Below are 26,654 nucleotides of genomic sequence, written 5' to 3'. Positions count from 1 at the left end.
GTGCCACTGGGTCAGCACATCTGGCCTGTTGAGGGGCATTGAAGCCGGCAACACTTACAACAATTTGCAATCACAGCTGGACACGTCGCAACCCATGCGGTAGCCACCATCTCAAATGCCATGAACAAGGTCATGCCAGTGGGACACTTGACCTGGAGGTTCGGCAGAAGATGCTGAATCAACCTCTCTCTCTCTCTCTCTGTAGGCGCACCTGATGCCTTGGTCGAGCGGCTACAGCATGCAAGTGCAGTTTAATGGGGCAAAAACCAAGTTTCCGAGCTTCACCTCCTCTAACATTTCCATCAACCAAACTAGTCCTTATTTTTCAGAATTGTAGACAGCGAGCTGCACACAGTTCCAAATTCCAGTACCCTTCTCAACCTTGGCAGATATTGCAGCCTTGTAGGGTCAAAAATTTCCAATTTTTAGCTGGAGATGGTGCAGCATCTTAGCAGGCTGCCAAAGCAGACAGTCCGATCAGTACATGCACAGCTGACTCATCCGAGCACCAACTGCACACACCGACTGCACACAAAGCACTATGTTCGACAATGTGTCATCGGCGTCTTCACTTGTGGATGTGGATTTGTCTAATCAGCGATTATGGATCAGCATGCTATGTAGCCAAAGGTTCTGCTCTGCATTAGCCCATGCCATGATGGCACACAGGATCTAAATGTGCCTGCTGCAGGGTCACCTCCACTTTATTTTGTCATCTTTTTCTTCTTTTTAAAATTTATATTACATTCCCAGCCCAGACACTGCATAGTACTCATCTGTTGCAAAAAATAAACCACTATTTTCATCATTTTCGCTGTCGCCTGTTGCCAGGTGCAGCTGCTTCACTGCCATTTTTATTTTGTCAACAAAAACGGCAGGGTCCTCACATATGCGCTGTGGCAGAAGTTTACACAATTTAAGAGCACAATCAATGCATTTAAGCAGTTTTTAGACACTGTCAGCGTGACGCGAGTAGGTAATGTGTGGGCTGCTATTTCAGAAAATTGAATTAATGCGAGATTGATGGAAAAAATGTTTCGTTGTCGCGAGATGTGAAATGCTTGGACTCCTATGGGCATTTGCCAGGGAGAAGGAGGAAATAACTTTGTTGAGTCCTGAGGAATTCCTCCCCACCAACTCTTGGTTTAGTGGTCGGCAGGGGTTGCGGGCCGCACCCACGTTGGGACGGGAAGCCCGTGAGCCTCTGCCCTTTCGTGAAGCCCTCTGAACGGCCTGGAGTTGGGTCTGGTAGTCGTCGCTTCACAGGGTGACCACCAAGTCTTCTTCTTTACTGAACACCGGGCCACTTAACGTGGAACATTGCCAGAGCATGTGCGCTAGCGAGCAGTGTGATTCGCCACAATCTGGACATTGCGGCTCTACCTCTGGTGAATAAAGGCTCAGTCTGCCTCTCGAGGGGAAGGACCCTGTCTGAAGCATTCTGAATATTGATGACTGTGGTCTAGTGAATTTGGCGTGGGGGAGCGGGAAGATCCTTCTCAACAGCTGATGGTGCGTTGTTATTTCGTTGAAGGTGAGCAGCGGGTCTCGGTGCTCCCCTCCCTCCCCACCACTACACTCGCCACGATCGCCGTGGTGCGCAAGTCCTCGCGCGCGACTATGCGCCGGCTCGTTGGCGTTGGGAAAGTCGGGGCGCATGTCGGCACCCATGTGGGCTGCAAACCGTTTGATGATGGGATGACCTGCGGCTCCCTCGTTGCAGAGGACAGCCACCGCTTCCCGCGATATCGAGCTCGAGGCAAATGCTCTGGCTGCCGATCTCGAATCTGTCTACACGTAAGGACGTTTGGGGTCTCTTATTGCCACCTGTTCGGCCACTTTGGACGTTACCCCCCTTGACCGATGCCGCGTTAATGATCGTCCCATCCCAGCGTATTGAGACTGCTGCGTACCGGTTGCTGCGCCCGTACTGGGCTGCGTCTACAAATGCCGCCAGTCCCGGGTAGTTGGCAGTCGATTTTAGCAGTGCTCAGGCGCTCGCTTTTCGGCACCCCTCGTTGAATTGCGGTTGGACCTTTCTCGGAAGTGGTTCTAACTTGAAAGTGCCCCTGACCCCCGCGCTGAGCGTGACCTTCCGTGCGTTGCACTCTGCCTCTGCATTTATGCCTGCTTCTTCTAGGATGTGTCTGCCGGCCCTGGTGGTCAACAGCCGCACGAATTGTGCCTTCGTCTGTGCTTCGATGATTTCTGCTAGCGAATTGTGGACCCCTAACCGATCGAGCCGCTCTGTGCTTGTAGTGATCGGAAGACCTAGCACCGTTTTGATGCTTTTGCGCATCAGTGTCTCTATCTTGGCTGCGTCTCTCTTGGTCCATTGTAGCACCGAGGCTATGTAATTTACGTGACTCATGAGGAAGGCATGGTAAAGTCTGGTGAGATTGCTCTTGCTGAGCCCTCCCCTGAGGTTGGTCACCCTGAGGAGCAGCCAGAGCATGTTCTTCGTTTTGGACGTCAGTTTCATGACTGTTTGCGTGTTACCACCTTTAGCGTCAATTAGCAGCCCCAGTGCTCTTATAGTGTCCACTCTGGGGATCGGCTGGCCGGGGATTTGCCAGGGATTCGAAAACATTTTATTGTGGTGAGAATTTTGTTTTTTTGGGAGTTCGTTATCACGAGTTTCGACTGTACAACACTATTATAGTATAGAGGGATGCGACTTCAGAAATTACTGCCACAAGCCTATCGAAAGTAATATGTATGAGTGGAGTTCTTTTGAGCCAAAATTTGCTTCTGGTCCTCCTTCAAGGCTTCTTGCTCTTAACATATCTTTTATTATTTTTAGGCATGAGGCCATCTGCTGACTGCTGGAGGATCCCTTAGTCTTGAATAAAAGCAGGGCGGGGGTACTTGAGGCAATCATAAAAACAGATTCAATACTCGGTGTACATAAATAAAAGCAAAAGGGAAGAACAAGCACTATTGAGGGTGCCTTATCAAAACTTGAAGCACAATATTCTGGAATTCAAAATTCTCTTATATTACGTTAAACAAATGTATATTGCATTTAAAGACGGCCTTAAAAAAGAAGTGTTTCTGTCAAGTGCTCCAATATTCCTGATTCATAACATGCAGGCTCCTGCAAATTTCAGCAGTTGCAGGCAATGCTTTGATCAATGGCACTTCATGATCACTGTTCCAATTATATCCTGAGAATATTTATAATTTAGCATACGAAATTCACTAGAATCCATTCAGAAATACTGCATAGCAGACAGCCATTTTTGGTATTACAGTGGAGTTCCTTTGATTTGATTTTTCAGGTAATTCAATCCCGACCGAAGGTTCTGGCCAGCACCATGCATTTCTATGGGCCCGGACTTTCGTTATTTTTATTCTAAAATTTGCCTCCGCCAGATAATTCGAACTTCACCAGCCAGCACACACGTGCCTCATCCTATTGTGACCTTAGCTGCGACCCCTTTATTAGCGGCATTGGTCTCTGTGGTTAGGGGACAGTGAATATACCGTATTTACTCGAATCTAGGCCGGCGTCGATTCTACGCCGACCCACCGAATGTCTGAAGTCGGAAAAAAATATAAAAAACTTACCTCGAATGTAGGCCGAACAAAAAATAGTAAGGACAGTGTTCACAAGATAACAGCAGTTATTTAATACGAACATGCCGAGCTTGCTCTAAGTCGTCGCCACTGTTAGCCACGTCCCTATTTGCAGCTTTCAGGTATGGTGGTGCAGCCACACAGCAACTGCCAAAAGCAGTCATCCGGTGGTAGAACGATTAATTGCCTGGCGAAAACGTGCGAGCTGTGCTTCTTCATCATTGTCCTTCGTGACTTCTTGCGCGTGCGAAAAGTGAATTGCGAAGGATTTTGCTGAAACATTACCGTTGAACTTTAGGGTTTCAAAAATGGGAACGAAGTACCACAGCAATCGTGTGTGTTCAATGCTGAAAATGCACCGTAAAAGGCGTCGTAAGCCGTCATAGTTTTCCTTAAAAAAAAATGATGAAAAGCCTGTTATGGCACGCAAAACGCCTGAATTGACTTTACTCCATCACCCGTTAGACAGTCTCGCATTCATATATGTGTAACCAGGGTATCTGCGAAAGAAGGATGTTCGTATTCTTCGTTTGTATAATGAGACTTTTTACGGTCGTTGTTGAGGAGAACAATTCGCGAACAAGGAATCCTGTACCGATCAGCCTCTATTACAATGGGAAGTGCCCCGTCTGATCGGTGTCGTACGGGCACTTACAATCGTGATCTAGCCCGATTAAGATCAAATTTGTCGATCGCGACTGGCTCATTTGCGAAAACTGCAGAAGGGAACTATTTGGGATATAAATTAGATTCCAGTTGGGCTCGACGGCAATTGAAAGTGAAGCGCTTGGCTTAATGTGTCATTGATTTTTTTCTGATGTATTGAATATGAGGCAGTGCATTCGTGGCCCCGTAGCGGCTTATAAGTGTGACGTTATGCACTCAGGCTTGAGCTGCTTCCGGAACGGTAAGTGCAATGCCATGCAAAATGATTCTATGGTGTGCCAGCGGCGGCAACCAGAGACCAAAACAACGCAGGCAGTGATGATTATGCGCAGGTGCACACGTGAAAACGTGGCACGATCTCAGTGAACAGCTTCTCTCCATCATTGCGCACTTATCTTCCTTATTGCTGTCATCTCCTCGTTGCAGCACACGCAAAAGCCTCTTTCGTTGCCCCTTCCAACAACAGACGTTCTTCTCATCGATGCTGAAGCCCCGCCTGGCTTACTATGCCTCTGCGGCTAGGTCAACTTTTCGTAGGAAAGCAGCACTATAACGTGCCATTATGGTCACGCCACAGCGCATTCCAGTACCATAGAACTAGCTCCGATACGACACAGGTCAAAGCGACGATATCGCTTGTGTACTTCAGTTGGCTACTGGCCTGGCTAGTAGCGGCTACAATACTGACCTTTCTAGATGACATTAGTTATGGACCATGTTTATCATTTTCAGTTACAAAGAGGTGCGTTTTTTGAAATCCTCGAATCTAAGCCGACCCTAGAGTTTTGTATATGATTATTTTGAAAAAACGATCTGCCTAGATTAGAATAAATGTGGTATTTAGCACACATCGTCCCCCATCGAAGGCGTCTGTTTTTGACCTGCGCTGGGAAGATATTTAAGCAATTACCGAATCTCGCAATGTGTTATTATGGTATTTACCCACTTCTAATGCATGCCTTTCTTTCTTTCATAAAAATTGTGCCCAAAATTGCTTGCACAGTGCAATCAAATACAGTCAAATGTATTTCGGCAAAGTTGACTTTAGGAAACCAACCGCCATTGTGCAACAAACAGGCTCATTTTTCTTGCTAGAACATCAAGTGCGTGTTGATTTCTAATTTGTTTAGAAGCTTTAATGTTTCTATATTGGTTTACTATTATACTTTAGATGCATAAAAACTGGGTGTGCGTTTGATTTTGGGGCACGTTAGAATCATACAAATGCTTCCAGACGACTGCAAAATTTGGCTGAGATGTTCACAGCAGCGTACGGTATCCATAGATGGTGTTTTTTCATGAAGCCTGAAGGGTGGTTCAGGACCTCTTTAATTGAAGGCTGACCGTGACTCTGGGTGTGTCTTGCAGCATCACCAAATGCCCGAACAGCAGCGATCTATTACTTCCTGTCTGCTTTGTTGGTGCTGCTCCTGTGCCTTGACTCCTACTTTGCCCTGCCGCTGCTGGTAAGAAAGTTTCTACAGCTTTTTGTAGTTTTAGTGCAAGACAGAAGCCAACACACCAGGCAACTCAGCTGGTTTAAGTGGCAAAATGAGTCTGAGTGTACCCTCTTTTGTGCAATAATTATGCTTGCTCATTGGCCCAGAATTTTTGGTCAAGCATGAGGGTTCACCTTCCTCAGTGCTAAATTCAATTAAAAAAGAGGACGATGTAATTTTTCGTTTTCTACTGATGGGTTCGCATTTTGCCCTGGTAATAAATGAGGCTATTGTTGCGAATGATGAGGAAATTACAAGTAGCATTTCAATTGAGGTGGAATGCAAAGGTAGTTGTGTATCGTGCTTTGACTGCATCAAAGATTTCTGCATTTATTGTTATTTTTTCCTACCTTACATCAATGAGCAGAAATTGAGCCTTGTCATTGGGAATGAAGGCAGGTGGTCCTTTCATTGTGCAATGGTCTCATGATAGTTAATTTAGCTACTGGTAATTTATTTAGCAGTCGAATTTGCAAAGTTTTGTAATTTTGGCTGCACTGTTAGCTTCATCTTGAACCACAAAGTCTAATTCACAAACAGTATTACAGTGGAGCCTCGTTAGTACGTAACAAATTTAACCAACTAACCATAGGGTTAATATTGCTGTAACCAAGTCTAAAACACTTTAAACATTTAAAGAAAACAATGTGTTCATGAGTATTTTCCTGCCGAAAATTTACACCAGCACCAAAGTAGAACACACTTGGTTTGTGCTATATTAGCTCTGTGCCACCAGGTGGCTGCACTGTGCAAGCCGTTCATGTTTGCATTTACATGACTACCGGACACGCTAGAACTCTTTACTGTAGTAGTAATCCTCCGGCGTGAAGTGACTGCCGTAAGTTTACATGAAATTACTGCAATTAGATACTGACAGTCTGAAGCGCTGCAGCCACTCCACTCTAATGTTGCCTTGCAGTTTGCCATGTTGCTAACGAGACCAACATTGACCGTGCAGCTCACATCAACTCGGAGAATGTTGTAACACAAGCAGATGATACTTGCTGTGCCGGCAGTGCTTAAGTGTAGTGATGAATTGTCATTGTGTATTTTCTTTGTTATCTTTTAAAGCGAAGCTTTTTTCGCCTTTTCCTTCGACTTTCCCACTGCTGCTGCTGCTGTTTGGCACACCACGTTGGCGGGGGGCTTCAGAGCGTGTGTATACATGTCAGGAGTGTGGCATAGAAGAAAAGAGATGCAAGGAACTCATTTGAACCGCACCATATTGAATGTACACAATGCCCTCTGAAGCTCTTAAATCGTCGCCACATTAGCCTCCTGACACTTGTAATTGTCCGTGACCCCCCACAAGCTCTTACCTTCTTACCAACGTGCAAGTCCAGAGGTAGGCCAAATAGAAGGGAAGAGATGAGGGGAGAGGAGGCAGAGCATGGGTAGAACTGACGCAGTCACGAAATGAGTGAATAACAGCCTTGCCACTCTTCACCCACAGTTCCCATACAAATACAGGGGGGTGGTCGGGGATAGGGAAAAGGCGACATGACAAGGCAAGGAAATGCTGGATAAACATAAGTTCAAGGTATGGTGCAGTGTGTTTGTGCTATTTGAGAAGAATAAAACCATACAAATACAGTTAAACCTGGATATAACGAAGTTGACAAAAGCTCGCAATTTTTCGTTACATGCAGGTTTTCGTTACATGCAGGTTTCGCGTGAAGGCTCGTACGAATGATGCAGAAACGAAACCAAATAGCTCAATATATCCGTGAAGGTGAACTCACCCTTCAATCATTTATTTTACACTAAAAAACTGCGTAATTTCCGCTTGCTTCTTCGGCACGAGTGTAGGCACAACACGCCGCTCCAAAGAGGCTAAATCGTGTAGAGCTCCTTCATCGTCGAGCGAGCCGACGAAACGGCGCATAACGTCCATTGCGTTCATCACCTCCTTTGCAGTAGGCACGTCACACGGATCTGCCTCACAAGCACCATCATCACCGCCATCCGGATTTTGCACGCTTTCAGCTACTGCTGCATCAGACATTTCTTCTGTAGTCACGGCGGCGTTGTCGGCAAACAAAAAGTCAGTCAGTTCAACGTCGTCGGGTACACCACCGTTAGTACATAGCTCGTTCCACGCTTCGGCCACATTGGACGGAGTAGAAAGGTCTTCCTCCTCCTCGTCGGCACCAGCCCGTGCGTTTTTGGCTATTCCGGCCTTTAAAAAGCAATTCGCGATAACTTCTGCCCTGACCTCTTGCCAGGAGGCAGCAAGCATCTCGACTGCTTGATAAATGTCGATCTTCATCTCCCGTTCCAGACGGATGTCGAGAAGTATTTTCAGGATTAGTCGGCGCCGGTAACAGCATTTAAAACTGTTAATGACCCCTTTGTCCAGGGGTTGTATTAGGGACGTGCAGTTGGCCGGGAAGTAATGCAGTTCGATGTTCGACAGCTGCAGGCCCTCGACGTGGTGCGCCGAGCAATTGTCCAGCAGTAGGCAAACTTGACGGCCTTGCCGCTTGACGTCCTGGTTAAATTCCTTTAACCACTCAGAAAATATTGGCCGAGTCATCCACGCTTTGGAATTCGCCACATACTTCACGGGCATACGCTTCGTTCCCTTAAAACACCTGGGACGGGCACTTTTGCCGACAACTAGCGGGACTCGCTTGTCTGTGCCGTCGAGGTTGGCACACAGCAGAATCGTTATGCGGAGCTTGCTCTGCTTTCCACCGCGGCAGTCATCGCCTTTTAACGCTAGCGTGCGGCCCGGAAGCATTTGATAAAATAGAGCTGTCTCGTCGGCATTGTAGACATCAGCCGCCTCGAAGCGACTCAGGATTCCAGGCAGCTTGTCAGCCACCCACGAAGCAGCAGCATCGCTGTCTGCGGAGGCAGATTCGCCGCTGATTACTCTTCCGACAACACCGTGCCGGCTCTTAAATCCCTGCAGCCACCCGTTGCTTGCCTTGAAATCGTCATGACCCAAGATACACGCAAAATCCTTTGCCTTCTGTTGCAAGATCGCGCCGCTTATGGGTACATTTCTGGCTCGCGTGTCCAAAAACCACGTGAACACTGCCTTGTCCACATCAGTGTATGTGGACAGCTTCAGTCTTTTTTTCTTCGAGCTTGTTCCCGACTCCACTGCGTTTCTGATGCTGTGTTCCGCACTCAAAATCGTTGATAGTGTGCTCGCTGGAATGCTGAAACGGGTGGCAACGTCCTTCTTCTTCTCGTCCGCGGAGACTGCATTTAAAATTGCGAGTTTGTCTTCAAAAGACAGAACTTTTCGTTTTCTGGCAGTAGAACTCATCACGACCAACCGACGACGCAGTTAGAAGCGGAGACGCACGACTACACGCCGACAGGCAGGCCTAGCACCTCCAAAACAAGTCGGACAAACCAGTACCAGAGCACAGTTGACACACGCACACGTGCAGAACGCAGGACAACACTCAAGATGGCGAATGCAACGCACCCTTAGAGAAAGAAAAAAAAAGTGACGGATATCGTTCGTCATCGTCCCTCCCCCTATCCCTTCCGGCGCCTTGGCAATGAAAGAACCGGCTATCAGCGTTGCTTTTCAAGTGAATTCTTACACATAAGTGTGTATAAGCCGTTGAAACAAATGAAAATCACAAAATAAGAATGCTTGTCCTCAAATCCATACGAAACAAAATAATTCTGCAAGAAAAATCAGCTGCCGATACCAATGCCACCTGGTGCCACGCTAGACAAGCAAAGCCTGAAAAGACTGCTACGTTAGGCACGGAGCGGCGCTAGTTGCCGCCATCATCATCATCATCGCTAACTTTGCTCGGTCGCGGCAATCCCTGGCGTGCGCGTAGCTGCTGGCTCCTTACAGCATTAATATTCAATAATCTAGAGCATTTCTTCGGCCGAATTTTCCTTAAAAGTGCTAAAAGTAATGACTGATCAGCTTTGGGAGTTCGTTACATCAAGGCTAACCGCCGCATCGCGTTCGTTACATCAAGGTCGAAAATACATGGGCTTCAATGGGGGCAGCGTTGGGGAATTCAAAAACTTCGTTAAATCCAGGAATTCGTTACATATAGGTTCGTTACATCCAGGTTTAACTGTATGTCTAGTGGACAACCTATGCAGAGCGTGGAGAAGCAGAGCTGAATTAATTAAAGCGCACTGCAGAGTCTGTGTGACACAACGGAAGTGGTCGCACATCAAATTAACACTTCTGTGCCCGCCGCGATAGCTTTGTGGCTATGGCATTGCTCTAGGTCACAAATTCGATCCCAAACGAGGCAACCGCATTTCGACGGGGCAAAACCAAAAATGCTCATGCACTCTGATTAGGGACATGTTAAAGAATATCACAGTGCCAAAGTTAATCCGGAGTGTGCCACTACGGCCTGCCTCATAATTGGGTTGTGGTTTGGCACGTGCAGCCCCATAATCCAATGTGCACATCTAATATTGCACATCGCCACGATGTGATGTGCTATAAAGCAATGACTGCTCAACCTTCTCAGTGGTTGTGAAATATGGCGCACAACAACGCCTCAAGCAAGCACCTTTCCCTTTGTGTTTTGTGTACTACGTAGACAAACAGCAGTGGTGCACGCAAGGTAATGTTTATCATCAACTCGCCACTGTCGTGTTAGACAAAACATTGAAGAAATTAAAAATTTCCGATCAACATCACTGCTAATTATCATCAATCAAAGCAAACAGCACAGAAAACTGCGCTTACATCGATTCCCACAGTGTGAAAGATCTGCATAATTTTTTTATAGAGACAAGTTAACCAGCATTTCAACTATTACAAACATTTATTCACCGTAAAGTTGGAAAAATTATCAATGGTGCAACCTGGGTAGCCAATCCGATAGCTTGCTTAACTGACGTCAAATGGGCTAACTACATCAACTGTGAGGGGGCGGCCGAAAACTACACCTCTTGGGTGTTGTGCTTAAATGTCTCTTAATGATCAGAATGACCTATCCTAATGACTCAGTACGTTTGCACAAAATCAATACAATCATTTTGAGATCCCTTTAAGTGGGTACATATTAACAAGGTTTTACGGTACACTACTTTCTTAGAATGCTAGGTGAACAGGAAGCAGATTTGCCTTGCAGATTTAGCAGTGCAGAAGTTAAAGAACCTGTCTACCTGGGGCTTATAAAATTCTTGCACTTTGTGCAGCGCTGCTACAGGCATCACCAGCGGCTGGCTGCCATGGCTTCTGCTCCCAGCAACAGATCACCTCGCTCTCGCAGGCCTCCCTATTGGCTTGTATTTAAACAGGTAGGCCATGGTTCTGGCTTTTTTCCCATTGTGTAATAATGTGTAGAGCTCATGGTACCGACCATAACTCATTACGAAAGAGCAACCTGCGGCTTTAGTTCTTCAGACCAGCAAATGTGACCTGTTATTCAGCACTCAGAAATGTCTCAAACAATAGGTCTGGTTCGTGTGCTTGCACCAGTTTGTGTACCTGAGGAGTTCGTCTTTGGGATGAAACAACACAAAACAAAATGCAGGACAACACGCATTTCTTGCATCATGTTTAGCTCAAGTAGGCAAGAATTTCTATCATCCAGACTGACAGGCTACTCATAAATTTAGTCTTGCATTGCACCTCATGCTTGCTTCTTGTTGCACTTGACTTCAGTTATTCTTGTGCTGATCATGTATTTTGATGTTGAGCTTGTTACAGTGAATGTGAAATAGTCTGGTGGCACGGTGCCTGAAAAAAGAAATACATGCATATTTTTTTAAGAGATGAGTGGTAGTGGGGATGCGCATGTTTGCAATGCTATCACCAACAACTGTCTGCTTATCACAAAACCTGGCACCACCACATTGCTGATTGGTTCATCAGCTTTGTGGCTCTGGTCATGGTGTTGATAAATAAGAGCAAGGGCTGACCTAAAACAGCCATTTTTCTATCTAAGCAACCATTTGAAGCTATAGTTTATCATACTAGCTCAGATTTGTTGTTGTGAACTTGGTTGAATTTTCTGCAACGTAATCACAACCAGGTCTCTTGCATTTCAGGTGTGGCCACAGTGCCTTAATGTGTTCCTGATATTCTTTGTCACACTGGCTGCATTTCCTGCAGTCTCGTCAGACATCAAGCGCATTGATAAAGAATTTCCTTTGGATGGTAAGTGGATTTTGTTAGTGCATATTGCAGTGACCCAGGGAGTAAAATAGAGATGCAATTTTAGAGGATGTTTTGCTACATGTAGCAGCGAGCTCATTCAGCGGCAAAGGTACACATTCAGTGAATAGTGCATATTTTAGCAGATTTCACATAAATTTTTTCTTGGCTAGTTTCTAGATGACTTTTGGAGGCTATGAATTTATTATTGTCACTTTAGCAGAGTGGCAGTAGTTATTGGAAGTTCCTGTTTTTAATAATATAAAAATGTGGTGAGATGACTATTGTCGCAACTCCACCAAGACATTTGTTTATTGCAAAGCATTGAGAATATATTTAAAGAAGTATTTTATAAGCATTTTGCCGTTGACGTAAACAAGTGTGCCTACCAGCCGGGAAAACCGGGAGGAGCGGGAGTTATCAGGGATTTTGAATAGTCTGGAAATACTCGGGGAAAACGTGGGGAATTTGTGCTTCAACCAGGAATAATTAGCTGTCATTTTATTGAAAGGGAACCAAAGAAGCCCTACTGCTGGCTCAAGTAAAAGAGGAATCGTGTTTGACACCGTGTCATGGGCTGGAGAAGTGGCCATTGTATAGGCAACAATCGATTTTCTGGACTTGTGATTTTTAGGAAATGCCCGATAATGCAGACTGCTTCGCGGCACCACCACGTGCCCCATAGAGTCAATATGTATGAACGTCTGTAATTTCAAACGCAATAACCCTTCGCTGTCCGATTTTCTGGACATGTTGCCGCGACCGCAGCTCCGAAACGGCATTAATCAAAGGCAACACTGCTGTTTTGATTATCTCGCTATTTCGAACCAGTGCTCTTGTACGCCGTAGCCACCACTGTGGAAATTCAAGGCTTAGGTGCTTTGACGTTCACTACTAAGGTTCTTGCCGTTCGGTGCCGTGTTTTTCATTGAAAGAATTCGCCGCTCTCAGTATTGGCACCGACTCCACCTCTAATCCTCGCGATTGGCTTCGAATCTTGGAAAGCATGGCACGTTGCATGATGCCGGTTCTTGAAACGCAGCTTCGCCTGAGCACAGCATTGTTACGCGGTGAAGCGCACTTGAAGTATTGAGGTGAAGCTTAAGCGTGGGAAGGGGCAATTGTCACGGGAAACAGTACGAAGCAATAAAACGACGGACAGTTACCAAAAGAAGTACTAAAAAGAAATAAATCTAAAAGACATTTTGGCTTCCCTACGGAAGCCTTTGGCTTCGTTCACTGTGCACCTGAAAAGTCAGGAAAGGCCATCCAGTTTACAGTTGAGACGGAGGTCGATAGCACACTCTCATTTTTAGACGTGATTGTCACCAGCCGCGATGGAACGCTCTCGTTCAGTGTATACCGTAAGGACACTCACACTGGCCGCTACCTGAACTTACAATCCGTACATCCTGACGTTCACAAAAGGTCAGTTGCTGCCTCCCTGCTCAACCGTGTGAACCTCATTTGCACCGCAGCAGTCATTTCACCGACTTAGACCGCGTGCGAGATCTCTCGGCAATCGGCTATGCCACGTCTTTTTTGAGTGCTGTGGAATGCTGCCTGTCCAATTCAGTCCGAACGGCTAATCCCCGACCAAGAAAGCATGCTGCCATACCCTACGTTCCTGGGATAAGTGAAGCCTTGTCTTGCGTTCTACGCAGTTATGATGTTGAGGTGGTGCACGTGCCTGTGTGTAAGCTGAGGCAAGCACTCGTTGATGGTCAGGACAGGCTTCCGAGAGAATCGTTTCCTGGCGTAGTCTACAAGATACCCTGCAGAGACTGCAACTACGCATACATTGGTGAATCGAGCAACATTAAACAGAGACTGAGGTAGCATCAGAAATATCTTGAAAAGAAACGAACAGTTTTGAATGTCCTTGCCGAGCACACGGATGCAACGGGCCACAAGATTGACTGGGATCGCTCGAGAGTTATCGGCCAAGAAAGAAACCTGATATCGTGGCTGTATCTGGAATCACTAGAGATACAGAAGACACATCACACGCTCAATCGAAATTAGGGTACCCTCCCCCCGTCACACATGCGCTGCTTACGTCACATTGTGAAGTATACATAAGCTTCCGTGAACTTTCCTTCAATCCATTATGAACAAGGCTTCAGTAGGGAAACCGAAATGTCCTTTAGATTTATTCGTTTTTAGTACTTCTTTTGGTCGGTGTCCGTTGTTTTATTGCTTCATGCTTCATCCTGACCAGACAGGCTTCCGTTGAACCCTCAACTTCAGGAAACTGTACATATTCCATAATTATACACGCGTGCACCTGCCGTCTCCTCTCGTAGTATGAGCACCGATATGCCTAATAAGTGTACTGACAAGCCTTCAGAGATTTTTTGGGCGTGTTTGTGACGATTTAAGTCGTTAAGGACAGTAAAAGACATGCATTCATTCTGTAGGATTGCCCAATCTGATTTTTAGGATGTTTTTCTGACCCCTACGGAGTCTGAGAAATCACAGGTTGACTGTACAACTGACCAAGAAGCTGCTTCAAATGGTCCATGGGGCGAACGCGTGGCGGAACGAGGACAGGAACAAAAATGACCATCACATTGAGGAATGATCGGGAAAGGAACTGTGCTGCCTCTTCTTTGAAGGAGCCTCAGCTCAAAAAGCAAAGTGTTGGCTGACGCACAGATGCAGGCGACCCTCATGCAAATCAACATAAACTCTTGAAAGCAGTTAAACGCAAAACGGAGGCATTTTGCATGGGCTGAGAGTACAGTAGAACCCCGCTGTTACGTTCCTCACTGCTGCGTTTTCCCGGCTGCTACGTCGTTTTCATCCGGTCGCGGCATAGCTTCCATAGGATCCAATGTATAAGGAACCCCGCTGTTACGTTGTAGCTGTGAAAACGTTCCCGCATGATACGTCGCAACTTAGCACCCCGAACCCGCCTGGGCTAAAGTAGACAACACGCTCCAACCGCCATTTTGGCTTTTGACGAGTTTTGGCTGGGCTTGGCCGGGCTTGGCTATGGAACTGGCTGCAAGAAGCCGCACGCCAGTTCGAGAGGCCGCATGAGGCCGCCACTAAGTGGCCATTCGTGAAAAATGATCTTACTATCATCACTGTGATTACGGTCACCGCTTGGTTGTTGGACGGGTCGACTCACGGAGGAAGGAAACTCGGGAGAGGCCCTGACGTCACTCTTTGTGAAGCTAAAGTGAAACCGGAAGTTGGCGTTGCTCGTGGCGTTGCTCCGCCTATCGGGCCTGCTCTCCTCTCTTGTTTACGTTTCTCCACGCCGCGCTGCGCGCAACCGGGCTGCTCAGACGTGCGCGCTCCGCAACCGGGCTGCTCAGACGCGCGCGCTCCGCAGCAATACTAAACAATCGTTAGCACGTTAGTATGATTACGCCAAAGAGGGCAAAATTTCCCGCGGATATTCGTTCGTCCGTTGCCATTGCCGTGGCGCGGTGATGACAAGGAGCACGAGCCGCATGATGCCGGGGAGTTGCCAAATCCTAGCTTTGGAGAAGCCATCGCGGCTCTGGACCTCCTCCGCAGTTACGTCGCACCTCACAGCAACGCTGACAGCAATGCGGCCTTCCAGGGTATTGAAAAACGTGTGGCGATTTATAGCAAGCGAAAGAAACGGCAAGCCACCATTCTAGACTTTTTTAAGTCTTAAGCGCACTCTGTGGAAATAAATTGTCTATAGTTGAAGCTGCACTTTTTTCATTCATTTTCGGAGCTTTCCTCACTGTTGCGTTTTCCCGGCTGTTACGTCTTTTTCCCCCGGTCCGGTGAAAAACGTATGAACGGGGTTCCACTGTACATGAGGAAAGTTGATGTGGACTTTCCAGCTGCTGAGAAAAACTCACTTGTGACAAAGTTCGGGCCTAATACCAATGATCTTGCTAACACTTAAGGGGGGACACGGGTTGTGGCGACCAAAAATCGCGAAAAAAACTCGATTTTTTTTATTGCATTTTTGGAATGTACAGCTATTATTGCATCTATATTGTTAATTTCATACCGATAACATCAGTATTTTAGCCACAGTGACGCCTTTTTCGACATGTACTAGGTGAATTTCAGGCGGAACTTGCGCTGAAACGGCATATTTTCCGATACGCGCGCCTGCTCTTCCACGTGTGCTAGCGCGGACATCTTGGTCTCATTTGAAAGAGGCGACTTTTCCCTTCAAATTCCCGGCAGAACGGGCCCCATTCAGCCATTGGCCACTTAGAAAATGCGCGGCAAAAGAAGGTACTAGAACACCCTCCTATTCGTCGCTTGGTGCACGTGACTTGAGCTTGTCTCCCGATTGGCGGAACTGCATGGCCATCGTCTGCTCCGTGCTTGGAGCCGCGCACTGAGGTGCGCCATCTTGCCCCAGTGTCAACGCGATGTCTGAAACGGAGCGCAAATTTCGAACGCGGCACAAGTTTGGTGCGCAAAAAGTGCGACAGACGCTCATAGAAAACTTGAAAAAACGCTGCTCAACACTGCAAAACGCTCAGGACGCCACAACCTCAGCTACCGATGCCGAAATCGTCGATGCAGCAATGGCAGGCCTAACGACCGCATCGGCTGCTGCGGATACTGTGACAAGTCCGCCTGCCGTGGACCCTTCGACCAGCGCTCGCGTACGGCAAGATACGATCTACCGGCAACCCTCCAAGCGGGAGGAGGAGGAAGCGAAAGCCAAAGCAAAGCTATCGGAGTTGTCTTCCGCTCCAGCGACGGAGAGGAAACGCGACTTTGTGGGTGACGGTACCGATGATGCACTTCGCCCGCCTGATTGGACTACGTTTACGATTGTGGATTTGAGTGCCGTGAACACTTTATTAACATTTGCGAACTGCAACATCTGCAGTGGTGCCTTAGAAGTAATCCGAGACGAGCGGGAATACGGACTCGCTGTGAAGCTGCGTTTTATGTGCGCAAACTGTGGAGAGATTGCGTCGGTGTGGAGCTCGCCGCGCGTTCACAGTGCTGAACGAATGAAACCCTTTGCTGTGAACGTTTTGGCTATGCGTGCCATGCAGGCAACGGGGAACCGACAGACCGTGTTCAATGACGTTTGTCTCGTTGATGGGCATCGGCCGTCGGGCTTTTCACACGAAAACGTGCCAGAGCTACGTGAAGACGAAGTTGACGCCAGCGGCCGATCGCGCGGCACGTAATCTGACGAGCGACTGCGCGCGGTCGGTTCGCGAACTTTACGCCGAACTGAACGTGGGTCATACTGGGAACATCGTTGTGTGCAAGGCCAAGGGCTTCAAAGGCCGTAATGAAAGAACTATGTCTAAATCCGAGCGAGCAAAGTCGCACCCTCATGGCCGAGAAAGATAGGCGTCGAATGGCAGCATCAGCCAAGAAGTGCAAAGCATGAGGAAATTTGCGCCAGTCCCTCAAAAAGCGGCACACAGGGGCTGGGAGTGAGCAGGACTACATGCCTGGTGCCTACTGAGCTGTTCCAGCTGTAAATTTGTAAATAAAGTAGGGTTTTACACGTTTTCTCACTTTTCTCAAAACATGTTTTTGGGTCACTTCACTAGACTGTCGGAGTGATATCTCATGATCTAGAACAGCTAGAGCACTAATTCTTTCTTTAGCAGAAAGCCTAATCTACATATTACGAAGTGCTGAGAGCAGAATTTCAAATTTGTGTGTATGTATATTTCTATTTTATGAATTTTCTTTTGGTGTGGTAGCCTTAGGTCAAGGAAAGAATTTTGATCACCTGCAGAATGGCTAATTAAAATTTCATTTGAAACTTTTTGCAGCATTGCAGCTATTGCACATTATAGTATCTAGCTATGCAATAATATTCGCTTTCTGCTGAGCAGTTTTTTTCCATTGTCTCCGGAAACAATAGAGTGGCAGCACTGTCAATCTCCTGAACCAATGAACCTACAAGAAAAATTATTGCATATTTGAAATCAGCACGAAAAACTAAGTAAGCATGTGTATATTCATCAGATTTGGCCATAAGATGCAGGAAATAATCTCCACAACCCATGTCCCCCCTTAATAGAAATAGCTCATTTTTGAAAATATTTGCTCTGTGTGCATCTGTTTTTATTCGTGTTTGAAAATGTTCGACTTGATTTGCAATGGGTTTTAGTATTTTTTTCAAAGATATTTTATTCGCTGTGCATTTTACTAACCCTTCCCTTCAGTTTTCTATTTTAAATGAAATAAACACTACTCTAGCCTTACTATTCAAACTGGATTGTTTTTTTTTTTTTATTGCTTACTTGAGAGTGACAGTACAGTGCAGTCCACTTATAACGATATCGAGAAAGACGAAAAATATGATCGTTATAACCGCTGATCGCTATATCTGGACTGCAGTTATCAAAATAAAAAACGCGGAACATACCTTTGCAGCTCCGAACTCGAATTCGCTATTGCTCTAAAGAATAGATGATTTAGAAAGTAGGCTGTGAAAAACAAACTTTATTTCTAGCGCCAGTGACCGTGTCAAGGGTTAGGCGCGCCGAAATAGTCTGAAATCTGCACTTGCTTTTGCGGCAGCTTCAGCTTCACAACCGCGGTGTGCATGGATTCCAGCTGCTGCGCGAACACTGGCGGCAATCCTTTAGCATGCATAAAATCAATTAAGGAGTCCATCGACGACAGTGCACTTAGCGTGGACATCGAGGTCGGGGTCAAGGAGCCACTGTCAATCTCGTTGTCACTGTCGCTGCTGCCGTCGCAACCGTCGCACAACTTTGCCATCTGTCGAGACAGCACATCTTCGGCGATCGCCTCGTCGGTGACCTCATCGCAGAATGAGGCAGCACTGTCTGCAGTCAAAAACTCCTCCTCCGAAGCACCACCTGTGTCACCAGTAGGAACGAGCTCCCAGAGCTCGGTTATGTCAGCGACTTCCACCGTGTTGGTCTCAGTGGGTTGGGGAAGTTTGTCCTTACGCACAAAGCCCGCCTTTTTGAAGCAATTGGTGATGAACCACTGGTAAATCGCCTCTTCAACATCGGCGAACAAAGGGTTGCTAACCCTTTCCCGCTGATCGGCATGGCCGCTGATAGCTCCTGCCTTCACAATCACGGTGCTCTCGGTTTTCAAGATGGTTGATATTGTCACGTGGTAGTGACTGTTAAGAAGGCAGCAAAACTGTGATTAACGAAACGAGCGTTTTATTGGGCGAACTTGTGCCCTCAAAAATAGGCTACGCTCGAAGAGCAACGGTAGCGGCGAACACTCTCGATCGTCGGAAATCTGATCAGCGGGTCAAGCACGTCGGCTTTTAAAGAACAGTCGTCGAATGTTCCAGACTAATCGGTCGGACCCACGTGCCTTCCACAAAGTTCTACACCATTCGCGTCAGGCGAATAAATCGGATAACACAAGGTTCGGCGACAACAGACAGCAGATAGAAGCATCGATAACTTTCCAGAAACTTCGGATACATTCAGGCGCGTCCCGCGCTGTGCAATAACATTGGTTAAGCGGCAAAACTGGGTCGCCCGATAAAGATAAGTACACGTGTCAATACCCCCCCCCACTCCCCCTTAAAAAGCATCGACCCGATGCTGCAAACAAACGAAAGTAATAAAGAAAAGTACTCGTAGCAAAGAAAACAACAAAATAAGGAAGTTCGTCAGCGTCCGTAAAAGGGCTTAAGGCTCACCACATGGATCACTTCAGATCGTGCGTGGCGCCGCTGTGAATGCGAAATGCCGTCTGGCACGACCTCATAGTCCAGTGCGCCAATACGTCGGATGACCTTGTAGGCTCCGAAATAGCGTCGCAGTATGGACCCCGATACGCCTCGTCGGCGTATCGGGGTCCATACCCAAACATGGGGCCTCTTCGATTTTCGGAGTTCTGGCAGCCCGCTGGGAGCCAGACGGCAGCCAGCTAGTTCCGGTTCTGACAGGAAGTCACGTGGGCTGGGATCCCAAGACAACCCGAACCTGCCTGAAGTTTGCAAAATCGAACGACGGTACAGCTGGCTAAATGTAAACATGCTACCAGCATGGCAGCGCCCGTCGAGGCCGACGCGCGCTCGGCGTAGTCAGCCCATTTATGCGTTGCCAGTTTGAAAATATATAGTTGCATTCAGGAATACGATCACTTTCGCGCGACTCGGCGCAGGACGCGTACTCGGCCAACCTCGCCTTGCGCAGCGCAACAGATGGCCTCCGACAAGGCAGATGACAAGACGCGAAATCGTATTGTATACTCGAAAGCGATAGCTGGAGGATCCCTGGTCGCAGCGATCACGTCGACCACCGGCGACATTGATGAGTTGGCGTTGTGTCATCACAAGACATGAAAAAGCAGGTTATCGGGTACGTCTCATACGCATAAAATTTCGCGCCGACCTTCTTGAGCTTCGATTTCAGAAAGTTTGTTGTGGCTGATGGTGCTTCTCATTTAAGGAGCTGGGGACGCGGCTGGCGCGTGAAAATGCACGTCGCCTGTGACCAGCGAAAAGTTTCACACGAAAAACAACATTGGCCGCAATCATGAGAGCAATAAGCCAATGTACCGAGTGCAATCAGTGTATTCTTAGATCAACGGCCTGCAGTTCGAACACATATCGGTTTCGAGCTGCCACCTAAGCATACGACGGAGAGACGGAGCGAACACGGGCTAACTGCAAAGCCTACGCTAAGTGCAGAGAAAGGAGAGATATACATACGCGAAATATGTGAAAAGGAACGCCACCAGAGAAAGATGAAACCAAAATGTACCGCAATGTGTGAATGGGCGTCTACAACTTGCGTGGGACACGATGCAGATAACATGCACGCATGAGAGCGCGGCGCGCTGTTCACCGCCGCGAAGAAGCAATCAGGGGACACACACACACACGAGAGCTCCAAACGATTCACCACGGCTCGTATCACGCCGCTTCGCGATGCGGAACGGAGCGTTAGCACCTAAAAAGATAACGCTAGAAGTAAGGAAATCCGAAGATCAGAGATGACCGTAGTTGGCTGAGCAAGGTAAATTTAAGTCCTGAAGCGCCCGCGTTTCAATCTGTGAAGTCCCCGTAAAGATGGCGGCGAGCGCCCATCGCCTCTTTTAGTCGTCTGCTAGCCATCAGAGAACTTCCAGAGAGCAGCCAGACCAAAATCGTCCTGGCAGGTTCTGGCAGCCCGCGGGTAGCCAGAACCGTCCAGCGCGAGCAAAACGAACGCCCGGCGGAAGTGCGTAGCGCGGTGGGCGGAGCAACCCGAGAAAAACGAAGACGCTCTGGCTGGCTCTGGCAGCCCGCGGGTAGCCAGAAGTGGAAAATCGAAAAAGCCCATGGTCGCCGGGCTGGTACTCAACGAAGCGTCGTCGGAGGTTGTAGTGTCGGCTGTCGGTCCTCTGCTGGTTCTTGATTCGCAGGCGGGCGAGCTGGTCGGGCTTCTTCGGCGCGCTGGAGATAGGTAGAGACGTCAAGGTTTTCTTCTTCAGTGACGTGCGGCAGCATAGCGTCGAGCGTCGTCGTCGGGTTCCTGCCGTAAACCAGCTTAAACGGCGTGATCTGTGTTGTTTCTTGCACCGCCGTGTTGTACGCGAATGTTACGTACGGCAGTACGGCATCCCAGGTCTTGTGTTCAACGTCGACGTACATTGCTAGCATGTCGGCGAGGGTCTTGTTCAGGCGCTCCGTAAGACCATTCGTCTGTGGGTGGTAGGCCGTTGTCCTCCTGTGCCTTGTCTGACTGTATTGCAGGATGGCTTGGGTGAGCTCCGCTGTAAAGGCCGTTCCTCTGTCGGTGATGAGGACTTCTGGAGCACCATGTCGCAGCAGGATGTTCTCGACGAAAAATTTCGCCACTTCGGCTGCGCTACCTTTTGACAGTGCTTTAGTTTCAGCGAAGCGGGTGAGGTAGTCAGTCGGCACGACTATCCACTTATTTCCGGTTGTTGACGTCAGAAAAGGTCCCAACAAGTCCATCCCGATCTGCTGGAATAGTCGGCAAGGAGGCTCGATTGGCTGTAGTAATACCGCTGGCCTTGTCGGTGGTGTCTTGTGTCGCTGACAGTCTCTGCATGTTCTGACATAACGGGCGACGTCGGCGATCAGGTGCGGCCAATAATGCCTTTCCAGTATCCTCGATAGTGTCCGGGAAAATCCGAGGTGTCCAGTGGTCAGATTGTCATGCAGTGCGTGCAATACTTCTGGACGCAGTCCTGACGGGACAACAAGAAGGTAGTTGGCGCGCACTGGTGAGAAGTTCTTCCTTACGAGTAAGTTGTTTTGAAGCGAGAACGAAGACAATCCTCGCTTAAATGCCCTAGGGACAACGTCGGTGTGCCCTTCCAAATACTCAACGAGGTTTTTCAACTCCGGGTCTCCTCGCTGCTGTTCAGCAAAGTCTTCCGCGCTTAAAATGCCAAGGAAGGCGTCGTCATCTTCGTCATCTTGCGGCGGCGAGTTAATGGGGGCGCGTGATACGCAATCGGCATCAGAGTGTTTTCGTCCGGACTTATAGGTTACAGTGATATCATATTCTTGCAGTCTTAGGCTCCACCGCACCAGCCGTCCTGAAGGATCCTTTAAATTCGCTAGCCAACACAAGGCGGGATGGTCGCTGACGACTTTGATTGGCCTGCCATATAGGTAAGGGCAATATTTCGCTGTAGCCCAAACGATGGCAAGGCATTCCTTATCGGTTGTAGAATAATTGCCTTCCGCTTTTGACAACGACCGGCTAGCGTAAGCTATCACGTGTTCATGTCCATCTTTTCTCTGGACTAGGACGGCACCGAGGCCTAGGCTACTGGCGTCAGTGTGGATTTCGGTATCGGCGTCCTCGTCGAAGTGCGCAAGTACGGGCGGTGACTGCATGCGTCGTTTGAGTTCATGAAATGCGTCGGCCTGCGGCGTTTCCCACTTGAACTCGACGTCACATTTAGGTAGCTGTGTCAGCGGCTCAGCGATGCGTGAAAAGCCCTTGATAAAGCGCCTATAGTAGGCACACATACATGCCAAGGAATCTACACACTGCCTTCTTGTCGATGGGCTGCGGGAACTTTGCGATGGCAGCTGTCTTCTGTGGGTCGGGGCGGATTCCAGACTTGCTGATGACGTGGCCTAGGAACAGAAGTTCACCATAAGCGAAGCGGCACTTTTCTGGCTTCAGAGTGAGCCCTGATGACTTGATGGCCTCTAGTACTGTCGCTAGCCGCCTAAGGTGGTCGTCGAAATTTCCGGCGAAGATGACTACGTCATCCAAGTAAACAAGACAGGTCTGCCACTTCAATCCTGCTAACACCGTGTCCATGACGCGCTGGAAAGTTGCAGGTGCCGAGCACAGTCCGAATGGCATGACCTTAAACTCGTAGAGGCTGTCTGGCGTGATGTAGGCGGTCTTTTCGCGATCTCTCTCGTCGACTTCTATTTGCCAGTAGCCAGACTTGTGATCCATCGACGAGAAGTATTTTGCGTTGCAGAGCCGATCTAATGCGTCGTCTATCCTTGGTAGGGGGTATACATCCTTCTTTGTGATCTTGTTCAGTCGACGATAATCGACGCAGAAACGTAAGGTTCCGTCCTTTTTCTTCACCAAGACAACAGGGGATGCCCACGGGCTTTTCGACGGCTGGATGATGTCGTCGCGCAGCATTTCGTCGACTTGTTCTCTTATAGCTTCACGTTCTCGCGGCGAAACTCGGTAAGGGCTCTGGCGGAGTGGTCGAGCACACTCCTTGGTGATTATGCGATGCTTTGCGACTGGTGTCTGTCGAATCCTTGATGACGTCGAGAAGCAGCCTTTGTATCGTCGGAGCAGACTTCTGAGGTGTTCTTGCTTAATCATGGGGAGACTTGGATTAATGTCGTAGTCTGGTTCGGGAACCATGATCGTCGAGGTAGATGCGGCGGAATCCGAGAAGACAAATGCGTTACTGGTTTCCAGAATTTCCTCGATGTACGCGATCGTCGTGCCCTTGTTGATGTGCTTGAACTCCAGGCTGAAGTTTGTCAGCAACACTTCAGTTTTCCCTCCGTGCAGTCGAGCTATCCCTCTTGTGACGCAAATTTCATGGTCGAGCAGTAGACGTTGGTCACCCTCGATGACGCCTTCTACGTCGGCAGGTGTTTTGGTGCAGACGGAACCGGCAATGCTGGAGCGAGGCGGGAGGCTGACTTGACTTTCGAGCACACTTAAGGCATGGTGACTACGAGAGCTCTCCGGCGGTATCGCTCCATCTCCCAACAGCGTTATCGACTTCGACTTCAGGTCGATGATCGTGCCGTATTGGTTCAGGAAGTCCATGCCGAGAATGACGTCTCGTGAACACTGTTGGAGGATAACGAAGCTGGCAGGGTAAGTCCGGTCATGAACGGAAATTCTTGCCATGCAGATTCTAGTTGGCGTGATGAGGTGTCCTCCAGCTGTTCGAATTTGAGGGCCTTCCCATGCAGTTTTTACTTTCTTCAACTGGGTGGCGATGTGTCCACTCATGACGGAGTAATCAGCCCCTGTGTCGACTAAGGCGGTGACTGCATGGCCATCCAGAAGCATGTCGAGGTCGGTGGTGAGAAGTTCCTCTTTACGAGTAGGTTGTTTTGAAGCGAGAACGAAGACAATCCTCGCTTAAATGCCCTAGGGACAACGTCGGTGTGCCCTTCCAAATACTCGACGAGGTTTTTCAACTTCAACAGTTCGGTCTTGGCGTGGGATCACGGCTGCGTCGCGTTGACCTGTGGCTGGTATATGACATCGTCAGGTCATCTTTCATCGTCGTATTCTTTGCTTCCATACTTCGTCGAGACGGCGGCGTGTCGTTATGTCGTCGAGGTAGTTTCTTCGGCGTCTTCGTCGGCGGCGGAGGATCTTCTTCAGTTCGACGAACAGCAACCGCACCTCCATCGGTTGCTGCTTTTAGTTTTCCGGATATGGGGCTCGCTGACCTGCCCCGGGCTGGGCCAGTGTATGGTCGCCGCTGCGGCGACAGGTAGTGGCCTGGTGATGGCGAACGAGACGGCCGTCGATGGCTCCACTGAGTGGCGGCGGGGCAGTCGGCAATATCGCGAGGTCGTTCACCAATCTGTGGTCGCAGCGCGTTAACGGCGAACCCTCGCAGTCCCATATCTCAGTATGGGCATCGGCGGTAGACGTGACCCGCTTCTCCGCAGTGGTAGCAGAGCGGGCTGTTGTCAGGAGCGCACCAAATGTCCGTCTTCCTCGCGTAGCGGCGCTGAGCGACGGGGGGGTGTGCTGGCGGCGGCGGTGGTGGACGACGGAATTGTTGCGTAAAAGGGCCCTGGTGCGGTCGTGCAGGGGGGCCTTGACGGCGGGTGACGGTGGCGTAGGTCATCGCTTCCGGCTGGGGCTGCGGTGGTGCTGGCTGCACCTGAGAAACTCCAAGGGATCGCTCAAGCTCATCTTTTACGATTTCGGCGATTGGGGCTACTGGAGGCTGCGACCTGGGGTACAACTTCTGCAGCTCTTCCCGTACGACCGCTCTGATAGTTTCGCACAGATCGTCGGTGGCCAGTGATTGAATTCCTGTGTAGTTGGTAGAGTTCGTGCGGCGGTTGAATTGCCGGTTCCGCATTTCAAGTGTCTTCTCGATGCTGGTGGTCTCGCGAAGGAACTCTTCTACGCTCTTCGGTGGGCTTCGTATCATTGCACCAAAAAGTTCTTCCTTCACACCAAGCATGAGGAGGCGGACTTTCTTCTCCTCGGGCATATCTGGGTTGGCGTGGCGGAACAGACTGTTCATTTCTTCCGTGAAGATGGCAACGTTCTTGTTAGGTAGCTGCACTCAGGCGTCCAGATGGCTTCGGCCCTTTCCTGCGCACGACGCTCGTAAAGGTGCGCAGGAAGCCGCTACAGAACAGGTCCCATGTTGTCAAGGTCGACTCCCTGTTCTCAAACCACGTTCTGGCAGTGTCTTCTAAGGCAAAGTATACATGCCGCAGCTTGTCGTCTTTGCCACTTGTTAAAAGTCGTGATTCGTTCGTAGGTTTCCAGCCAGGATTCCGGGTCTTCAGGCGCTGCTCCATGGAAGATCGGTGGGTCCCGAGGTTGTAGGATAACGGGGGATGATGGGGCAGCCATTGGGGTTGTTTTGACCACGATCTTCTTTGTCGACTCAGGTAGAAGTCCGTGCTCTAGGGGTAGTCCTTGCAGTCTGCGGCTAGCGCGCTGGTCTTGGGTGACGTTGGTTTTGTCCTCGGGCTTCGGGCTTGAATCGTGGCTTTGCGGGGGCGTTCGGTACATGAACGCAGTAGCACCTCCACCAGATGTCACGTGGTAGTGAGGATTAAGAAGGCAGCAAAACTGTGATTAACGAAACGAGCGTCTTATTGGGCGAACTTGTGCCCTCAAACACAGGCTACACTCGAAGAGCAACGGTAGCGGCGAACACTCTCGGCGATTGTCGAAAATCTGATCTGCGGGTCAAGCGCGTCGGCTTTTATACAGCAGTCGTCGAATGTTCCAGACTAATCGTTGGGACCCGCGTGCCTTCCTCAAAGTTCTACACCATTCGCGTCAGGCGAATAAATCAGATAACACAAGGTTCGGTGACAACAGACAGCGGATAGAAGCATCGTTAACTTTCCAGAAACTTCGGATGCATTCAGGAGCGTCCCGTGCTGTGCGATAACATTTGTTAAGCGGCGAAACGGGGGCGCCCGATAAAGATAAGTACATGTGTCAATATCGTTAACTGGGCGAGCTCATACTTCTTCACAAGGGCGCTCGCCTTGAAGCCGCATCGAGAGTCCTGCAAAATATCCATCTTCGTGTCAAGCGACACAGCTTTGCGCTTTGTCGGCGCCATCTTCGAACTGGGTTGAACCGTTGGTTGCACGCTGCTTTGGTGGCGTCAGCCGGCGAGAG

At 48.8% G+C, this 26,654-nt stretch overlaps 1 protein-coding gene across 4 annotated transcripts in view; it reads left to right on the top strand.

Annotated features, from left to right (window-relative positions):
- The window catches only part of Ent2 (Equilibrative nucleoside transporter 2), a 110,342-nt gene that overhangs the window by 33,918 nt on the left and 49,770 nt on the right, over positions 1-26,654 (top strand). For all 4 annotated transcript variants that reach the window (XM_050186457.3, XM_055075469.2, XM_055075471.2 and 1 more), the window contains exons 9-11: positions 5,614-5,711; positions 10,896-10,997; positions 11,751-11,859. In XM_050186457.3, the coding sequence (XP_050042414.2) occupies positions 5,614-5,711; positions 10,896-10,997; positions 11,751-11,859 (309 nt within the window). The remainder of the gene's footprint in view (positions 1-5,613; positions 5,712-10,895; positions 10,998-11,750; positions 11,860-26,654) is intronic.

This window comes from Dermacentor andersoni, chromosome 11 (genome assembly GCF_023375885.2).
Source record: "Dermacentor andersoni chromosome 11, qqDerAnde1_hic_scaffold, whole genome shotgun sequence".
NCBI classification, from domain to species: Eukaryota; Metazoa; Arthropoda; class Arachnida; order Ixodida; family Ixodidae; genus Dermacentor; species Dermacentor andersoni.
This window is presented reverse-complemented; position numbering and strand designations above follow the sequence as displayed.